This window comes from Cryptotermes secundus, unplaced genomic scaffold, assembly GCF_002891405.2.
Source record: "Cryptotermes secundus unplaced genomic scaffold, Csec_1.0 scaffold300, whole genome shotgun sequence".
In the NCBI taxonomy this organism is placed as follows: domain Eukaryota; kingdom Metazoa; phylum Arthropoda; class Insecta; order Blattodea; family Kalotermitidae; genus Cryptotermes; species Cryptotermes secundus.
Window position 1 is genome coordinate 105,444 of NW_019731220.1, and position 20,343 is coordinate 125,786.

Consider the following 20,343-nt stretch of genomic DNA (forward strand, 5'->3'; position numbering starts at 1 on the left):
CCCCCCCCCCTGTACCACGGCATTACAGCGGCGGCAGCAGCGGGAGGGATACCTCCATGCCCCCCCTGCGCCGCTGGGGCATTACAGGGACAGAAGGGAGAATGTGTAGGAGAACAGGAAATTCTGGGAAGAACAATCACATACTTCTTTTTGAGATTACTTAAACCGCAGAGAAAACGGAAAAAAAATAGGGGGCACATAGACACAAAGGCAATATCATAAGCCTCAAATATCATAGGAGACTCTCAATACTAGAGAAAAAACAAGGTGGTCTCATAATATACATAACACGTTCTGGGAAGAACTAATCACCTGCTTTGCTATTATACTACATGACCCCCCCCCCAAAGGAGGGTACGCAGAAAACAAGAGAGATCTTTTAAGTCTCAATAATCATGGGAGATACATAGACAGATGGACAGATACAGACGGATACACAGACAGCAAGGTGATCTCATAAGCTTCCTCTTATTCTTTCAAAATAAGGAGAGTAGGCTAATAAAGTGGAAAAGAAGGAAAATGGTAAGAGGGTGTAGAAGCGGAAAGTGGGAGATAAAGGGACTGAGAAGGAAGGCACAGGAGGACAATGAAGAAAGGAAATGGACAGGAAGGGCTTTAAAAAAGGCGCAGTAGGAGGAGAAGATTAGGATAGAAGGGAGAAGAAATTTAAAGGAGGAAAATGAAGATTAGGAAACGAAGGAGAGAAGAGAAAATGAGAAAGATGATATGGAAGACAAGGAGATGAGGAAATCAATTAGGAAGAGAGCGAAAATACATGGCGAAGTGGAAGATAATGGTAGTAAAGGGGATAATGAAGCAAACTGTTCTTCAGTTCCGCCGTCGGCTCTCCACATAACTTAACCTTGAGATGGGGTGAACTGTCTTTCAAGATTTTTCTTCGACTCTTGCTTTCGATATTTCCATTTCAAACTCCATGGTATTTTCTTCTAAGAAATTCTTGACAACATCATAATGTAACTTGATACACTTTCCTGACTGACAGATTTCATCAATATTAATTTTCACGCTTCGAGTCACCTGTGACACTTGTATCTTCTCATCACCTGACGTGGAACTCAGAGTGAACTCATATTTGTATCTGTAAGCAGCATCTTCTGGCCCCACATATTGGACCACAAAGTAGAAGTTATTTGCAATAACCTCAAATTGTTGATAGAAAACCTCCCCCAAGGCATATATGACCCTACAGTATTTGTAAGTGGATTTAAAATCTCTGATATGAACAGAGAGTTTACTGATTTCTTCGGTAACCCTATCTTTATGATTTATGTCAATGTGTTTCTTGACTTCGCTCCAAGGACCTTGCCACAGGCACAATACTCCAGGTGCCTTGGCTAATGGACAGTCATAAAATCTATAAAGACAAACTGCTTGATGCTGGATGATCTGGTCTAAAGGAAGTAATTCATCACACCCAGTCTTGTGGTTACGACAGGGATACTTGATTTTGTTCGTGAGGTTCTCCAAAGTGAGGTTTCGTATAGCCAGAAGTTGTTGCCTACAAGTTGGACACTTCTTCAGTTTGGGTTTGCACCTGCTACAGGTATTGTGACCGCTTTCACAGAGTGTGATGGGCGGGATCATGTGCTCGCCGCACACAGGGCATTCCAACTCCATCAAGAGACTTTCGCACAGACCCTCTTCTGGTGGATTATTCACAGGGCTCCGCACGTTGTTTGGCATATCTGGAGAGGAATTCCAACATGAAATGCTTAGTTAAGTGGATGTTTATGGCATATAACACTAAAAAGTTCCACGTGTGGAAAATGTCAGCCATTACAAAAATTTATAAATGACAGCATGTGACACCTGTTGGCATTTTTTTGAACTAAAAAGAAGAGACGTTTGGAGGGATTTTTGCCCTATAGACTATTAAATTTTGTCAAAGTCGATCAAACAGCTTTCGACAAATTGATATTTTGAGTTTGGGAAGCTAGATGGTGTACCAATCTCCGTAAGTTACTAAAATTGAATCAAAATCGATACAGCCCTTCTTAAAAAATCCGCAATTTTGTGGTGTGACGCCCATTTGGAGGGCAAATATCTTTGGAGATGGAATGCCCCTATTCACTGGTCACCAACTTATGGATAAATTCTCAGATATCGAATATGAACAAAATCCGTTCAGGCGCCAGCGAAACATTAGTACATACGTGGAGGCAAGACGGCATACCAAGAACCAGCTTCTTCCAAATTTGGGTGGGTAAATACGTTTAAACCCATGATAAGCACTAGATTCATTTCTCCACCATCAAAATTCCATCTCATACATGTGAGTACATGAAAAATTAAAGAAAGTAATGCATCTGTAAAAACAGCCTCTGTGGTCTAGTGGTCAGAGTTCCTGGCTACACATCCAGAGGTCCGGGATCGATTTCCGGCGCTACCAGATTTCCTGAGAAGTAGTGGGTCTGGAACGGGGTCCACTCATCCTCGTGATGATAACTGAGGAGCTATTTCAAGGAAATAGCGACTCCGGTCTAGAAAACCGAAATTAACATCCGTCGGCATTCGCTGCACTGACCACGCGACACCCTCTACCCGCAAAAGTTGGCACTAACTTCGTCTACAAGCGGCGGTCGCTCGGTCGGTATAGTTGCGGACTAAAATCACGGAGTTTTTTTAATACATCTGTATTAAGCTATCACTGTAACAAGTCGTGGAAGACCATAGGGTTGCGAGATGTTGAGGTTCCCACATTTTCTAGACAATCGGCTCATAGATGGCGGTTAGGTTGAGAGTCTTACGCGCCGACCGCCCTTTACCCCCCAGGAGGTTAGAGGCAGAGTCAACCCCAGGACCACAGTGCGGCTGAAAGGGTTGAGTCAATTGAAAAATCCATCTCATCGGGAGTAGAACCCGCGATCTTCTGGCTTGCAGCATAGTGCCTCAACCAACTACGCTACCGCGTAAATCTGTAGAACATTATTAAGTAGAAAAGAAAGATTTCTACGCTTTGTTCCCAGTTTCTTGCCGACATTTCCCCCCCCCCCTTTACAGCGACAGGCAACGAGATTTCGTTGTGTTCTGAAAGTTGAGTAGTGTGCGTATCATAGAGTTTTACACCTGACCTCTGGGTTAACTGTTGGAAATATTGCAGCAGAACAGTTGTTTGCAGCTGATTTCTGTGAGGAAGGGTGACGCACTCTAAGACAGTCCTCATTTAGATAGTTAGTTATTGGAGAGGGTGGGTTTCCCCATGCACTTAGACCAGTATTGGTCCATTGTGCTTCCCTCTATGATATTCTACCAGTCTCTATACCCTATCGATATTGGTTCGTTCCATCAGTCCCGACCGAGCCAGCGAGTTCGGCCTCTACTGGCTTAGCGGTATCTATAATGCTTCCCCCATCTATCAGAGGCGTTAGAGACTACTGCTGGGCGGGAAATGTCCTTGAATTTGGCTCAGTGACCTCCTTTGGAGATATGAGGTTCTTTTACGTGCCGTAAAGCTGCGACACGGGACCCACGGCTTAATGTCCCTCCCGGAGGACTTGTGCCCTGAATTTTTCCGCCCTTAAAATTCCACGACCTCCGCCGGGTTTGAACCCGCGTACGAGTCATGAGGTGGGAACGTTACCTCTAGACTACGGAGGCCGCTTAGTCCTCATTTAAGTTAGTGGACTGCACCAGATCAATTGCGCAATATGCTGAGAACGCCCAGGACTGAACAGACGGACAGTAAGTAAGAAGTCTGCAGCCATAAATTACTGTTGCAGGTTGGAGAACTTTGAACCTGTACTTCTCACGTCCAGTGATTGAGACTAGCTCTTTCTAACGGGCCCAATTGAGTAGCTTTATCCTTCCCTACCCACCTGAAGATGGAGACAGATCCAGTCTCCGAAACGTCGTGGTCTTTTGTCTTTTACATACCAAACGATGGATGAACTCCAAAACAAGCCAAAAGAAGTACGAGTACAGTATACACCATCGTCAGAATCCTTTCAAGTCTAACTTTGAACCTGTTCAATCCATTGAACTTACCTGAAGGCCTGTTGAACACACTTCGTTCTCTACAAACTGGCTCCCGCTCTGAGACTGCTGTTAACACCTCGTGACAGCAGCCTTAATTCTAACGGAAACTGTTATCTGACAAACACACTCGTGACGTCATTACTGAGTCACATCCGGCTGTTCTTGCTTTCCTTATTTACAGCTGTGTTTAACCCTGTCCATGTTAACATTCTGTTTATTTTCACTGATAATGATGATCATTGTGTTCCGGAAATGCTGTACATTGAAGATTAGCTTTTGTCACATTTGAAAGCGACATATCTCGTTAGTAGCAATACAAAAGTTTATTTTCAGGGAATATATATTACACAGGGATGGTTTTTTTACTTTGTTGACCGGTTCCACGGCTGTGCTTTAAGGCGACTGATGCACTGCCGGCTGCGAGGCGCATGCCTGATGGCCGATACCGTTCGGAATAAAGTAGTTACAATTCACAGATCACAGGAGATGTTGAAAACAGGTACTGTCCCTGTGAATTGCGGACCGATCTCACCTTTGACGACAGACTGTAGAAACCGACTGCAAAAATGAACACTGCTAGCTGGATCGCGTGCCTGCAAGGCGTGCGGGGTTTACTGCGGTTTTATAGGGTCTAAACTTCAACAATTGTGTTGCCGTTCTTGCACTAGAGTTTTAACACTCCAGTCTCTTGAGCTAGACGTTTCAGTGATTTTCTAGGTGCATGTTTAAGTGTGACCCCTATGTCATCTAACTTCTCAATAAACACTCGGCTCTTATGTTTTTTGTTTCTTATCTGTTTAGAGTCCCGTGAAGCTAAGTTTATTATTTCATCACGAAATTTTCGCAGACTCTCTCTAGCAGATCCGAATGTCATATAGGTGTCATACAGAAATACACTGCTGTAAAATATACTGCACCATGACGTACAACTCTGCTCACTAACTATAACTGAGAACTAGCGGCTAACAGAGCTGATAACTTCTGCCTACAGCTGACAAATCATAAACAAACTTCCACGTATCAACAGAACTAATCGCCGTGAAACATAATGCCGTCAAGCGCTCCACAAATTATTTCCTTTTATTTCAAATGTTATCGGTCATCAGGCATGCTGATTTATCGACAAAATTCGTATACGCCTCGAAGCGGCACACCGATCGCCGTAAACCTGTCAACAAAGTTAAAAAGAGAAAACTGTCTCTCTATATACGTATAATGCGACTATGTATGTGCATTACAGCGTCTTCACGCCACAGTAACTGTCGCCTATTTACATTTGTGGCAGCTTATGTCTTGAAACTGCCATCTGAAGTAGGATCGAATTTAATTCACTGCTTAACAGAGCAAGGACGAAGTGAGATAAAGGTATCAAAGATATAAATTAGATGGGTTGACGAATGAAAATACGGAATAAAGTTATTCCCCGTTGATTTTTATTGGGTGCTTCCATTTATCTTGTAATATATCTTATAAACTATATTTTCGTATTGAAATTATAAGTGTGAACAGATAACAAGACAGATTTATTTTCATTGCTAATCCCACATACAAAAGATTATATATATATATTGTGGAGAACCCATTTCAAATCGACACAACTCGTTAGTAGCATGTAGAGCATTAGTAACACACTGTTAACTTCGTTGGAATAAAATAAATTTAATGCCTTTCAAAATAAACTGGACAGGAATAAAGCTGGACTTAATCCTCCTTTTTAAGTCCTAATTTGATCTAAATAATATATAAGAATTAATTTCCTACTTTACAGAAAACATACTGTAGCACTACTGCTGTTTACTTAGAAAATCTTACACAAACATGTGTGGGGCAATATACAGAGTTTCTTAGTGTTCAAGCTGATGGTACGTATAGTTACCAGAAGAGGGATGAAGTTGGTGAAGGAGAATATTACATATCATGGAACTGTGTGACTTGTATGGCTCAGATAGTTTAAGGATAGTGAACTGTCACGATAGGTAACAGATATATTAAAAGGGATAAATATATAAAGTCAAAGTTGTCCCTGTGCTTAACTAATTACGCACTATTCCATGAAGACTATAGGGGAGTGGATTTATAGATCCAAGATCTCTTAAACCTCGGCACTAGTTGGAGGTGAATGGTCAGCTTCACGCCCCAGCCGCTTTACCCCCGGTACCCACTCAATAAAAATTTTAAATAGGTCTACTGGTTAAAGGTGGTAAGACACTGCTAAACTGTATCTAAACGGATATCAGGTTAAGTGTAGTGGTTCAGAATCGTGTTCATTAGCGGGCTTTGAGATTGACAGATATATTAGTTTGTTTGTTGGAGGCCGCTCTCAGTAACGATACACCATGAAACTACAGGATGACTCCGCGTCACAGCTATGCCTTAGTAATGATGGGCGTGAATTCCAGTCATGTCGAGAAGTTCGGTGACTGAAACGGCCCGTTTCGATCTCAAAGTTCATAAGTTTTCTGTCATTTCCATCTTACAGTCATCTTCACCTGTTAAGGGGCAGTTCGCAGTTGTTTTGAAAACCTATGAAATGAATATTCCATACTATATACACTACATTGTGTTATAAGATGTGCCAAAAAGTGTACAAGCTGAATTCACGACACAGCCTTGGGGGCTTTAATAGTGAAACTTCTAGTTCTATAGCTGGGAATATCGGATATGTATCTGCTGCCCCGTAAAGATCCTATATCAGGGTGACAGTGCCCAAGTTCCGTAGCTTACTTTGTTACTTTAACTATCTGTGAACCGGCTGCCTAGAAAACGTGGAAGCCTCGACTTTTCACAACCCTATGGGCTTCTATGTTACAGGGACAAATTTATTTATAATTATTTAGTTATTTGGTTACTGAATTATTTATTTATTGGTGGAGATTTAAGACCGACTAAGGGCTGGACGGCCAAGGTTACATTCCCGGAAGGGTCAAGAATTTTCTCTACTCCATGGCAATGAGACGGCTCTAGGGGTATGGGGGGGGGGGGTTCTCTCCTGGGTAAAGGGGCCGAGACGTGAAGCTGATTACTCACGTCTACCTAGGACCGATGTTAAGAATGGTGTAGCTATACCTACACACCACCAACATCTTCATGGCGTAGTGCTTAATTAAGCTAACGAACAACTTTACATTTTACTTTAAGTGAATAATAAACAGGATATAATTCGGTGGGAAGTGTTCATAGCCAAGTTTAAGTACTATCCCGGCATTCGTCGAGTAGCAGAGGAAAACCACGGAAGCGCAGTTCGGTAGCCAGTGTCCTGGGCTTAGGTAATGAACCAGCCAGCTCAATAATGTATGTCATGTGTTACTGCTTAGCCAACTTCCTGGGGAACAGGTTAGAATAAGAGACGTTACTTGTTATTGGTTGGCTAGACGCAATACTAGCGTCTGTTGTAAGTTACGTAAAATGATGATTGTAGGAGTATTAGTAGTAGTTAGTAGTAAACCTGTGGCCTTTTAAGTTCTGTATGTTAAACCATGTACCAGTTTTTTGACTTGAGGTTATGACGGCGGTGACTATGAAAAGTTACTATCTTCTGGGTTGTGACGCCATGTAGTTCGGTTCAAGTTTACCGACGTTTCGGATGAAGTACTGCTTCCATCTTAATGCTCGAAGAGTACGCCATACAAACACGAAACAAACAGCAAGTGTGCTTGGCTTATGCTTCGCATTCTTCCGAAATGTCGCCTAAATTCTACCAGAAGTCACGGACATATCCCGGAAAATACGAGCCATTATTGAGAAAGTGAATAACGATCGTTTTGAGTTTACATTGAACCGATAGGATCAAAATACAAATGACCCAAGCTTTTTTTTTTTTAAGTTAACACCCNCCCCCCCCCCAATACCAAATTTTATGGAAATTCGTTCAGTAGTACTTTCTGAGTAACAAACTTTTTTGTTTGTAAACTCCAAGTACCAAATTTTATGGAAATCCTTTCAGTACTTTCTGAATATGGATAAGACATGAGCATCTCCTCAGTGCGTGAGCTTTAAGCCCGCGAACAGTAAACCTGTGGCATCACTACCGAATGTGACAGGAGTCAATACTTGTACATCATAGACGCAGGGTGGAATAGGGGGATACGCCATCTCACCCGTGGATTTCTTGCAAAAAGATAAAAAAGGGGGATAAAAACGTGATATGCCAAATAATAATACACTAGACTTTTTATAAAGCGATTATCTAGGACCAACTTAAATACCCGCGTTATAAATTAAATTGAAATTCGCTCATTTTAGAATCCCTGTTACTGCACACAGCGCTCAGTAGAATGTGGTACAGTCTTTGGGACTTACCCTCCTAACAGACTAACGAGATTTCTTACGTATCTTTGGTCGAGCAGGCAATTTTGTTGTTGAACATAATGATCTTCTAGGATACAGCGCCGTTTCGGAGGAACATATCACCTCCATCATAAAGGCTGAATAAGCCGAGCAAGATACCAATGTGAACGCAGATGGCAAGCAGAGCTAGTTTGTTGTTCACGTTATTCTTAGACCCTGAAGATGGTGGTGATATGTTCCTCCGAAACGTCAGCTGATTTTCAACGGACTAAACGGCGTTATATCCTACAGCTGTGAGGACCTCAGATCCTACAGAATAATCCCAAGGCTCCAGAAACCAGAACCTGCATAGCCTATTCTTACCGGACTGCGGCCTTTACACCAAGGGACGAGTTCTCTCTTCCATAACATAACGCCGTGTAGTCTGGTGAAAGTCCAGTGACGTGGAGGAGAAACATATTGCCTCTACAATCCGGGTTGCAGAGTAAGCAGCGCTTTCCTTGTTGCCCGCCTGATACTGGTTTTTTGACTCACTCTTGAAAATGGATGAGATATGTTACACCGAAACATTATTATACTTAAACCCACTACACAGCTTTATAGTCCCTAAGATAGAACTGTTGATAGTCACAGCTGTGAAAACCCTCAAATCCAAAATACTAAAGACACTCGTGAAATTATGCCAATGTTTTCGTCTTCCACAAATAACGTCGCTAAGACTCGGTTATCTGCGCAGTCATCTCTTTGTTGGAGGATTGTGAAACATCTCTTCACGTTATAGTTGCCTAATATAAAACTCGAATTTTAAACTGTTATTTTCATTAAGAAAATTTTTGACTGTGTCAAAACACAGTTTTACACACTGTCCTGATCGATGTATCGTCGCGATATCGAGTTTGCAACTCCGAGCTACAAACGATATCGATATAGACTCCTCGTGTTCCTGTGATGCCAATGTGAAGTTGTACTGAAATTTCAAATCATAATTTTCTGGTCCGATATGCTGGATTACAAAATAAAAAACATTATCTATCACTTCAAACTGCTGGTAAAATACTTCATCACAAGCAAAAATCACTCTTGAATATTTAATTTCAGGTCTGTATTTCCTTAATAAAACTTCCTTCAGGAAATCTACTTGTGTCAGTCTGTTTCGATGTTGTGCCTCAATATGTTCTCTCATATCTTCTCGTATGCCTATCCACTTACACATTATTCCCTCCGCCTCTGAAAGTGGACAATTATAGCTACGATAAGGGCAAACAGTCTGATGTTCTGTGATACGCTCCTGTGTAAATACCAGTTGGCAACCGTATCTCTTGTATGGGCAGGGGTACTTGGCCAGCAGAGATAGATTCTCAAGGGCTTTGTTCCGTACGTTGAGGAAGGGCTGCCTGCATGTGGGGCACTCCTTCAGTTTCGGCCTGCAGCTGTTGCAGATGTTGTGTCCACTCTTACACATCATGATGGGAGACGCCATGTACTCCATGCACACCGGGCACTCCAGTTCCTTCAAGAAATCCTCACTCAGTGTATTCATTCTGTTCCTGTATAAAAATAAACATTACAGTAACTTAAAAAACGTGACTGTCACAAGTTGAGGTGAACGGTAAGTTAAAACTATCCCTGGACTTAATTAAGCGCCATGCCATGAAGACAGAGTGGAGGTATAGCTCCACGCATTCTTAAGGCTAGGAAGGAGGCCAATTTCATGCCCATGCCGGTTTATACTAGCGGAAACAGCCCCCAGTACGTATTATATAGGATAAGTGGAACCCAGAGCAGATCTGGACGTTTCGGAGAAGAGAAAAATATCTTGCCCTTACTGGGAATCGAACTAGACTCCTCGGTCCTCCAGTCCATAGCGTAGCCGATGTCCAGGCACTGCTTTCTACAAAAAATTTGTCTTTTGGGGGTACACATCATGGTAGGTAAGTGGAAAGCAAAAGGCGTATGGGGGAGTGGATGTATAGATCCACATTTTCTTGACCTCAGCACTAGTTTGAGGGAAGTGGCCAGCTTCACGCCCCGGCCACCTCACCCCCGGGGAAAGTGCCCCCGGTATCCACTGTAGAGGAGGCTGGGTGGGCCCAAGAGCCGGTGTGGACTCATAGTAGGTAATTTTTCGGAAATAAAGTCCTGCGATTTCAACAGGTACTACCGTATAGCTTAAATTCCCATCATAAGTTCAAAACAGAGTCTAATAACTTTCTAACGACGAAATAAAGATCTGTGTCACTAATAACGCGCCCTTAAAGTTGTGTTCGACAGTTATAAGGGGTATCACAATTGTTCTGTTGCCTGAAACATGGCACCTTATGGTCTGATAGAAGTTTACAGATGCTTCGGAGGCAGTTGCTGCCTCTACCTTCAGTGTCAAAGGGTAAGCCAAGCTGTCAGCTGCTTTTTTCTTGGCTTTCTCTTCGACAATGAAGACGGAGAGCAGTAAGTTCCTCCGAAACGTCCTGAACTTTTTGCCAGACTTCGTGGTTACCAACTGCCAGATCCTCAAATTTCACAAAAGTTTCACAATTTAACGCTCTTCGCCGAACATCATTCGCATCGTGAAATCAAAGGCCCTAAGTACGGGGGCACGTAGCATCTACGAAGGATGAGAAACACAAAGTTTTGAAGATTACTGTCCTGTGACTCCGTACAGCATGGTAGTTCGTAACCATCGTTTTGGGGGAACTTTGACCCCACCTTCGTCTTTCTCCAAGATGAAGGCGTGAAATGCATCCGAAAAGTTAATCTACCAAACTTCATGGCGTCACATCCCAGAATACAGCAGCTTTCATCGTCACCGCAAATCTGACTAGGGTAGAAATAATAAAAAGGTAAAGCTAATCCTGTAAGAGGCCGTGAAGGCCCATATGGTTGTGAGACGTCGAGGCTCCCACATTTTCTCTAGACAGTCGGCTCATAGATGGCGGTGAGGTCAGCCTTACGCATCGGCCTCCATTTAACCCCCAGGAAGATCCCTGGTACTCATTTCTGTTAGAGTCCGAGTCAACTCCAGGATCATAGTGCGGCTGGAAGGATTAGGTCAACTGAAAAATCCAACGACCTAATCCGGAATCGAACCCGCGACCTTCCAGCTTGTAGCATAGTCTCTCAACAAACTACGCTACAGCGTGGCCCAATCTGAGTAGAGGTCTATCTAGAAACAATGAAAAAACACTCGGAAAAAAACAGCCGTAAGACAGCACTAAGAAGAGTCTTCAGAAATCAGGGTGTAAGTGTCAGGGGTGGATTCATTTTGTTCACAAGTTAGCAGTGGCGGACTACTGCAAACAATGACTGTCTGTGCCAGCACGGTTGAATTTGAATTTGTTCCTTCTGTTCTAGTTAATAGCACAGGTGATTAAATGGCTTCTGGTTGTGGTAACGTAACGTGGCACAAACTCACCCGTGCTGGTACCACCGCACTTGGCGGTAACTTTTGTGTTCCGTAAATTATGGGGAATCTCCTGACAAGCTAAACGATTATTAGCTTCTGCGGATGGTCTCCGCTGCATACAGTTAGTAAGTTTGTTACGAACCAATAAAGTGGCTTAATAATAAACCAACAAGACAACTATAAACATGACAAACACACAAACTAGATAGCTAACTAAACAAATAATTAACCCCTTTCTGATATCGCAGATACTAAATATGTTTGACCCACCTGATGATCGAAATATGTGCATAAGATTACATGACGGAGTGTATACTGTTTATGTGGCAGCCATGAAAATTTCTATTTCATCAGAAACAGGTTGAAACAATGAGCAAAACAGTGCGACTGGAAGGATTAGGTCCTTCCAGCCGCACTATGGCCCTGGGGTCGACTCAGCCTCTAAAAGAAATGAGTACCAGGAATCTACCTGGGGCTGAAGGGCGGCCGGCGCGTAAGGCTGACGACCTCAACGCTATTTGTGAGCCGATTGTCTAGAAAATGTGGGAGCCTCGACGTCTCGCGCCTATAGGCCTCCACGTTCTGTTACAGGGATAGCTTTGCTTTACCTTGCTTAACATGGGTTTCAATGTTCAGGGTCAAGAGAAATCCAAGCAAGAAACCTGCATGAAACAGGCACAAAGCATAGCTCTGTTAACGTTACAATCTTAAAGCAACTTACGTATATCAGTGCGTAGACTCTACTTGCAACATGCTCCTTGTTGGATTCTTGCTTGGATAGCAATTGAACATGAAAATTTAGCCGGTTATATACCTCCGAAACGTCGGTTGATACTCGCCGGACTACGCGGCGCTGCGATAACCCCGTATGCAGAAGTAAAAATTACACATATTCTTACATGCGACATGATTCAAGGTTGACTGTAAATTGAATTCCCGTGACTCACCAGATGTTTAGTGGAAGCCAGAAATGGGAATTATACCTGTTACAATGATGATCCTCTTGCTAGCAAATTGTCAGACCAAAATTATCCCGTACGCAAGACTACTTCCAAACCTCACACAACACTGTCACCCTCTACACTGCGCCTGCTAGACAGACAGACCTACTGACGTTGCTTATCTCGAACACTTTGGATTTCCTGTCACGTGATCTCCATGGTGTCTAGAAGTGCAATAACCACAGAGGCCATTGCTAAGCATGGTTTCTGTAACTATGCGTCACGACCACATTCTTGAGAATCATTTGAAATCCACGCAGTTTTGATAAGTCTGCAAGACGATGTAACTGCTTTCGGAAAACGTAAAAGTAACCGGCATTAGATTTGCGAGTTTCTTCGTAACTGTACAGTAACATTTTATAGCTTACTGTAGGTGTAGAGACGCTGCAAAGCTATTTAGGTTCCTGCTGTCACCGTAGAAACTGATAGGGACCTGCAACAGTTGCAGACCTGCACTTTTCGTGATTGTACAGGAACATTTTATAGCTTACTGTAGGTGCAGGGAGGCTGTAAAGCTATTTAGGTTCTTGCTGTCACCGTACAGACTGATAGGGGCCTGCAACATTATGCAGAATTGCAATTTCGTGATTGTACAGGAACATTTTATAGCTTACTGTAGGTGCAGGGAGGCTGTAAAGCTATTTAGGTTCTTGCTGTCACCGTACAGACTGATAGGGGCCTGCAACATTATGCAGAATTGCAATTTCGTGATTGTACAGGAACATTTTATAGCTTACTGTAGGTGCAGGGAGGCTGTAAAGCTATTTAGGTTCTTGCTGTCACCGTACAGACTGATAGGGGCCTGCAACATTATGCAGAATTGCAATTTCGTGATTGTACAGGAACATTTTATAGCTTACTGTAGGTGCAGGGAGGCTGTAAAGCTATTTAGGTTCTTGCTGTCACCGTACAGACTGATAGGGGCCTGCAACATTATGCAGAATTGCAATTTCGTGATTGTACAGGAACATTTTATAGCTTACTGTAGGTGCAGGGAGGCTGTAAAGCTATTTAGGTTCTTGCTGTCACCGTACAGACTGATAGGGGCCTGCAACATTATGCAGAATTGCAATTTCGTGATTGTACAGGAACATTTTATAGCTTACTGTAGGTGCAGGGAGGCTGTAAAGCTATTTAGGTTCTTGCTGTCACCGTACAGACTGATAGGGGCCTGCAACATTATGCAGAATTGCAATTTCGTGATTGTACAGGAACATTTTATAGCTTACTGTAGGTGCAGGGAGGCTGTAAAGCTATTTAGGTTCTTGCTGTCACCGTACAGACTGATAGGGGCCTGCAACATTATGCAGAATTGCAATTTCGTGATTGTACAGGAACATTTTATAGCTTACTGTAGGTGCAGGGAGGCTGTAAAGCTATTTAGGTTCTTGCTGTCACCGTACAGACTGATAGGGGCCTGCAACATTATGCAGAATTGCAATTTCGTGACTGTACAGGAACTACAGGAACATTTTAGATTTGCAATAGTACAGCCTAATTCTTATAAGGTTATTATTATCAAGGCCAGCGAGATATGCAGATATGCAAAGGACGAATTTGATGTGTACGGTACGTTTATTTCATTGGTGAGAGTCGTTCTCCTGTTGCCTTTGTGTTGCTGTTGTTGTTATTAGTAGTAGTAGTAGTAGTAGTAGTAGTAGTAAGTCGATTTATTTAGCCCAGTTATCTTTGTAATTATGAATCAATATTGAATTATTTACATCTTAAACCGCTTTATTCCAGGCGGCAGAATTTTGACGCTTTATTTCTTACCAGCGTTTTCAAGATGAAAACTTGACTGTTGTTCTATTAAGGAAACTGTTGGACTCCGCGTTAACCACTAAGCACTATGGCCCTGGGGTTCACTCAGCCTCTAACAGAAATGAGTACCAGGAATTAATTAAATAATTTTCCTGGGGAGTAAAGCGCGGCCGTCGCGTAAGGCTGACAAACTTACCGCCATCTTTGAGCCGATTGTCTAGATAATGTGGGTGCCTCGAAGTCTCGCAACCCTATGGGCCTTCATGGCCTCTAGCTTTACTTTACTTTACTTTACTTTACTCTACTTTACTTTACTTTACTTTTACATGGCTTTACTAAAAGCCATAATCAGTCAAATACATGGCCAATATATATATATACACCACTGAACTGCAGTACTAATTACATTACGTTAAAATACTTGGCGTAAAAGTACATTAAATATTAAAAGAAAGTTACGGTATAAAACAAGATAAAAATTCTTCAAGTGATGCTTTACATCATCGAATCAGTTGTTGGTTTTTGTGATTTTGTTGTGTTTCCACGGACAAATTTGAGTATTCTATATATTCCCTGATGATGGCTTTTAGTAGCCGAAACATGTAGCAGAGCCAAACTAGGTACTGACCTCGATATAGTTGTGTTGTGACGGTTTTAATAAAGAAGTTTTGTATTATAACACAACAGGATGCATGAAGTGAAGATCAGTTTCCATGTCGGACTTAAGGTTCTCTCAACGGGGACTATCTTCTGGGCTGTAACGCCGTGTAATTCGGTAAAAATCCACTACGTTAAAAACCTGAGACCATGCTGTTCTTCAAATTTTAATACCTTCCAGCCATCTTTAACTTCCAAGCCGCCGTGTCCATGAATCTTCCGCACAAGAATTCTATATATATATATATATATATATATCAAGTCAAGGAGAATNCTCAGCTACATGAGTGGGTGAGTGAGCATATTTGCTTATTTTTTCCTGCCGATTATATTCTCCAATCATGCAACTTAATTCATTTAACTCCCTCAACAGCGCAGCAAATCACCAAGTCTTGCTTTCTATATATATTGCTTTCCGTTAACACTTAATTTTCAAACATTTTAAGCTCAAAATATGTCTTATCATACTAGTAACTTAAACGTACAACATTCTTTGACCCACCAGAAACTTCTACCTGAACAACCCAACTCGTACTGTAGGTCCTGTAGGTTATCCTTGGATGACCTTGGTGGAGTCCTCTCAGTTTTTGTCAGAAACAGCTGTACAGGAATGAACATAATTTCACGAACACATCGACCACATTTGTTCAAATTAATTAGAAATGCATTGTTCACTCCCCAGTGGTAAATTATCCTTCAACAATTCCATCTCGTGGGATACAACGCCGTGTAGTCCATTGGAAATCACCCGTTGTTTCGGAGGAACTTATCAGCTCAGTCTTCAGGAGCGAAGAGTAAGCCAAGCAAGGAATCTACATGAAATATATCTGCGTGCTATCCGACCCATTTTACGATCAGCGCGACCGAAGGTACGAAGTGCAATCTCACATTTAGGGAAATGACACGAAGAGGGCAGGCAGGCACCGGGTCAGTGTTGCCGGGTTTCGTTTTCAGTGGCAAATTATTACATGGTTCATAATTATTAATTTGGGTGCTCTCCGAGTGACCTCCTCTGTGGTCTAGAGGTCAGAGTTTCTGGCTACAGAACCAGAGGTCACGGATTCGATTCCCTGCGCTGTCAGATTTTTCACAGAAGTAGTTGGTATAGAATGGAGTCCGCTCAGCCTCGTGAGAATAATTTATGAGCTATTTGAATGGAAAAATAGCGGCTACGGTCTAGAAAACCGAAATTAACGGCCGTGGAGATTCGTTGCCCTAACCACGCGACACCCTCTATCCGCTAAAGTTTGGACTAATTTCGCTGACAAGCGGCGGTCCCTCGGTCGGTATAGTTCGCTTGTGGGATAAAGCCACGGAGTTCGTTGTTTGTTTGTGCTCTTCGAATATTTGTACCATCCTGTGCAAGATACGTACACAGTAATGATTTTGGCGGAGACGCTCCCTTTCCTGTAATTATCTCTAAAACCACGGCGTTTACGGTAATGTTTATTCAGAATAAAACACTTGTTTAATTTTTTTACGTAACACCTGTACTGAACGTTTTTCTGTCAACAAATATTAACGGAGTTGGACAGATGGTCGCAAAAGCGTATTAGTTCAACAAGCAGAGCGTCATTTTATGCTTTTCCTAGCCTGTTCGAAACTATGATATGTTTCAGTCAGATGCCTCAATGTGAAATTTAATGATAATTTGTTCATTGGCAGTAAAGGCTCCCGCATGCGGACAGACACACTTATTACCTTCCTTTGAGAACATGCTAGACAGTTTTTGTAATGCATAAAGAATGGTACATGGTAAACCTATCCCTGTAACGGGCCGTGGAGGCCCATAGGGTTGTGAGACGTCGAGGCTCCCATATTTTATAGGCAGTCGGTTCACAGATGCCGGTGAGGTCAGCCTTACGCACCTGCCGCTCTTACCCCCAGGAACATTCCAAGCACGCATTTCTGTTAGAGACTGAGTCGACCCCAGGGCCATATTTGGAATGATCAAGTGAAGGAAGATTAGATGGACAGGGAGTGTAGCGCGCATGGGGATAAGAGGAATGCATATAGGATTTCCGTATGAAAGTAAGAAAGAAACAGACCATTAGGAAGACCTAGATATAGGTGGGATGATATTAAAATGGATTTTAAAGAGATGGGATGGGGTGGTATGGACTGGATTTATCTGGCTCAGGATAGGGACCAGTGGAGGGCTCTTGTCATTTATGAACCTGAGCTCTTCTTGAGATGCCGTCACTTCTGCAGCCACTCAGGAACATCCCAATATTTTATGTAACTCAAAGGCTCATTTCGGTGTTCACAAAATCCATCCACTGGTCCCTATCCTGAACCAGATAAATTTAATCCATATTATCCCATCCTATCTCTCCAACATCCATTTTAATATTGTCCACCCACCTACGGCTTGGTCTTCCCAGTGGTTTCTTTCCTTCTGTCTTTCCCACCAGTATCCTATATGCATTCCATTTTTCTCCATTTGTGCTACAAGCCCTGCCTATCTCGTCCTTGACTTGATCATTCTAATTGTGCTTGGCGAAGATTACAAGTTATGAAGCTTTCATTATTCAGCTGCGGTCCAAATATTCTCTTCAAACACCCTCACTTGTAGATTCTAAAGGGTTTGACGATGGTGCCCTCTATTACCTAGAATTCCGGACGATGGAAAAAGTCCCAAACCCCAGTAATTCTGTGACTCTCACTTCTGTTACGTGAAGACAACACCACACGCTGTTAGGAGGAACAACGCACAAGCAAGGGCAAAATTACAGATTGCAGATGTAACACAACAACGGGCTTACGAACAGAAAAACAGACTGCCTCAATAAAACACCTGAAGAAGAGGAAACATATCAAAATAAGTGAACAACGACTCTTGTGATATGTAATAAGAATTTTACAGATTTTAAAGAAAATGTTAATAGATTTTATTTGATATAAATTCATTGAACTACAGCGTGTGCTATTTTAGCGCACACCAGATAGACTACGATTATGACGTTTTGAAGCATGAAGCGCGCAGTCGCATACGTGACGAATTGATAATATTAGCGAAGTGTAGCAGTTCTAGCATAGACACCTGAAGATGGCCATTTCGGGGCGAAACATGTTGTGTAGAAGGTAAAACTTTAAGAAACAAGGAACAATTTGTTCCATTGTTGATGGACAGTGTAGTAAATAAACAGTTTTAGATATAGTAATGCAACAGGATACTTAAATACAGGATTATATGCAGTCTACGTTCCTCCCTTAATTACAGAGACCAAGTTTCACACCCATACAGAATCACAGGCAAAAGTATAGTTTTGTACATGTATATTCTGTTTTTTATGTTTTTAAACAGCAGACGAGAAGACAAAAGGTTCTTGACTGAATGGTAGCAAGCATTACTCGAGTTCAGTCTCCTCTTAATTTCCTCCTGAATCAGGTATTAATTTGTTATATTTTTTTTTTCCTTGGCACTACAGCCCCAGTGGGCCTAGGCCTACCTCCATGAACTTCTCCGTTCACTTCGGTTTTTCTAGATCTTACACATTCGGTAGGACTCCTTGGGCGGGTGATCAGCTCGTCGCAAGGCCTCTACCTGTACACAAACACAGAAAAATGCACACACACAAACTAAACATCCATGCCCTGAGTGGGATTCGAACCCACGATCCCGGTTTCCAGGCGAGCGAAGACAGTACATGCCTTAGACCGCTCGGTTACCGTGACCGGCATTAATTTGTTAAGAGTCCTTCCCAAATATCTTAACTGTGCCACATTTTCAAAACATCTGTTTCCTATCTTTATGTCCTGATTCTGCTGGCGAGACAACATATACTTAGTTTTCTCTGTGTTTACTTCTAGACCAGCCTCCTTACTACCTCAATTAAAGTTTGTGTGTGTTTCTGTATGATTATTTATATTATCACCCAGTAGATTCACATCACCAGCATGGACCAACAGCTGATGTGTCCCGTTTAATTTCAGTCCCACCTGGTTTCCCTGGACCTTCCTAGTGGCATATTCTGAAGAAAAGTTGAAAAGCAGTTGTGATAAAACATCTCCTTCTTTTATACCATTCTGGATAGGAAAATTATCAGACAAATGTTTACCTACACGGGCTTTACTATACGTTTCGTTTAAACACATTTCAGTCAGCCTAACCGCCCTAACCTGTTTCATGGGTATCCCAAACTCTATCAGAATATTGTACAGTACTTCCCTCTTAACTGAATCATAGGCTTGCTTGAAGTCTATGAATAGCCGAAGTACTGTCTCATTGTACTCCCATTTTTTCTCCAGTATCTGATGAATGCAAAAGATCTAATCAATAGTTGATCCATCCCCAATAATTTCATCTATGTATGGACTTCACCTTGAGAGAAGAATATTGGTTAACAACTTGTATGAAGCTGATAGCAGTGACATCCCACGTTAATTACTGCAGTCAGTTTTATCACCCGTCTTGTGAACTGGTACAATAATAGACTCCTTCCACCGATACAGCAGTGCCTCACATAGTCCGGCTTCTATCAGTCCGAATTCACTATAGTCCGGTTTGGAAATTTCAAAACCAACTAAATTTTAATTGAGCAAAATAAAAATAAACTCTAAAAAATTAATACACAAAATTATTTTTAATACATAAATGACAGGTTTTTTTCCCTTTCTATAGTCAAGCCTCTTTTTGTGCAGTTTATTTTTATGTAGAAAGCAGTCTTTTGGGATTTGGCACCGTGTATATGTGGTGTTAACCGACGTTTCGGAGGAACGTATCGCCCCCATCTTCAGGGTTGAAGAAGTATAAGTAAATCTGCAAGCGACAACACCGTGAGACACGGTCAAGCAGACTGCTTGACCGTGTCTCACGGTGTTGTTATGCGATACGATACATATTTCAGTTTTTTCCTGGGGTTCCCCGCTCTATATGTATTGGAGGACAACCCCTCCCTACCCAGCAGTGATGGTTTAATCAATTATTGTTATGTCAGTATTAAGTTTGTATTTCGCGAATGATGTTTTGCTTTCAGTCTTCCTGCATGGATTGCGCAATGAAGTGTTGAAGACCTTCACCACGAAGCACAAAGTTTGGGACGATTCCGAGAGAGTTGTGTCAGACACATGGAACTCTCTATTTGTGTTGCCATTTCAGACTTCTAGCAAATTTCAGAGGATTCGTCGCAATGATATCCTCTCTTCTGTCGTGAGGATCGAACCCTTGTCCTTTTGAGTTTCATTGACATTAAGCATTTTATGATATAATATGTGTAACAATGGTAATATTCACAGGTG

At 42.1% G+C, this 20,343-nt stretch overlaps 2 protein-coding genes across 3 annotated transcripts; both read right to left on the bottom strand.

Moving 5' to 3' along the window:
- Nucleotides 1-336: 336 nt before the first annotated feature.
- Nucleotides 337-4,059, bottom strand: LOC111866461 (E3 ubiquitin-protein ligase SIAH1A). The gene is made up of 2 exons (XM_023855435.2): nucleotides 4,006-4,059; nucleotides 337-1,706 (listed from the first exon to the last, which is right to left on the bottom strand). Exon 2 carries the CDS (start codon nucleotides 1,702-1,704, stop codon nucleotides 886-888), a length of 819 nt encoding a protein of 272 aa, XP_023711203.1. The 5' UTR covers nucleotides 1,705-1,706; nucleotides 4,006-4,059; the 3' UTR covers nucleotides 337-885.
- A 4,858-nt stretch (nucleotides 4,060-8,917) lies between these two features.
- On the bottom strand, nucleotides 8,918-12,796 carry LOC111866465 (E3 ubiquitin-protein ligase sina). Of its 2 annotated transcripts, none has more exons than XM_023855440.2 (2): nucleotides 12,667-12,796; nucleotides 8,918-9,830 (listed from the first exon to the last, which is right to left on the bottom strand). In XM_023855440.2, the coding sequence occupies exon 2, from the start codon at nucleotides 9,821-9,823 to the stop codon at nucleotides 9,059-9,061; it is 765 nt and encodes a 254-aa protein (XP_023711208.1). In that variant the 5' UTR covers nucleotides 9,824-9,830; nucleotides 12,667-12,796; the 3' UTR covers nucleotides 8,918-9,058. The 2 variants fall into 2 exon arrangements, with proteins under 2 accessions (XP_023711208.1, XP_023711209.1); XM_023855441.2 differs by having other exon boundaries at nucleotides 12,631-12,796.
- Nucleotides 12,797-20,343: the final 7,547 nt, after the last annotated feature.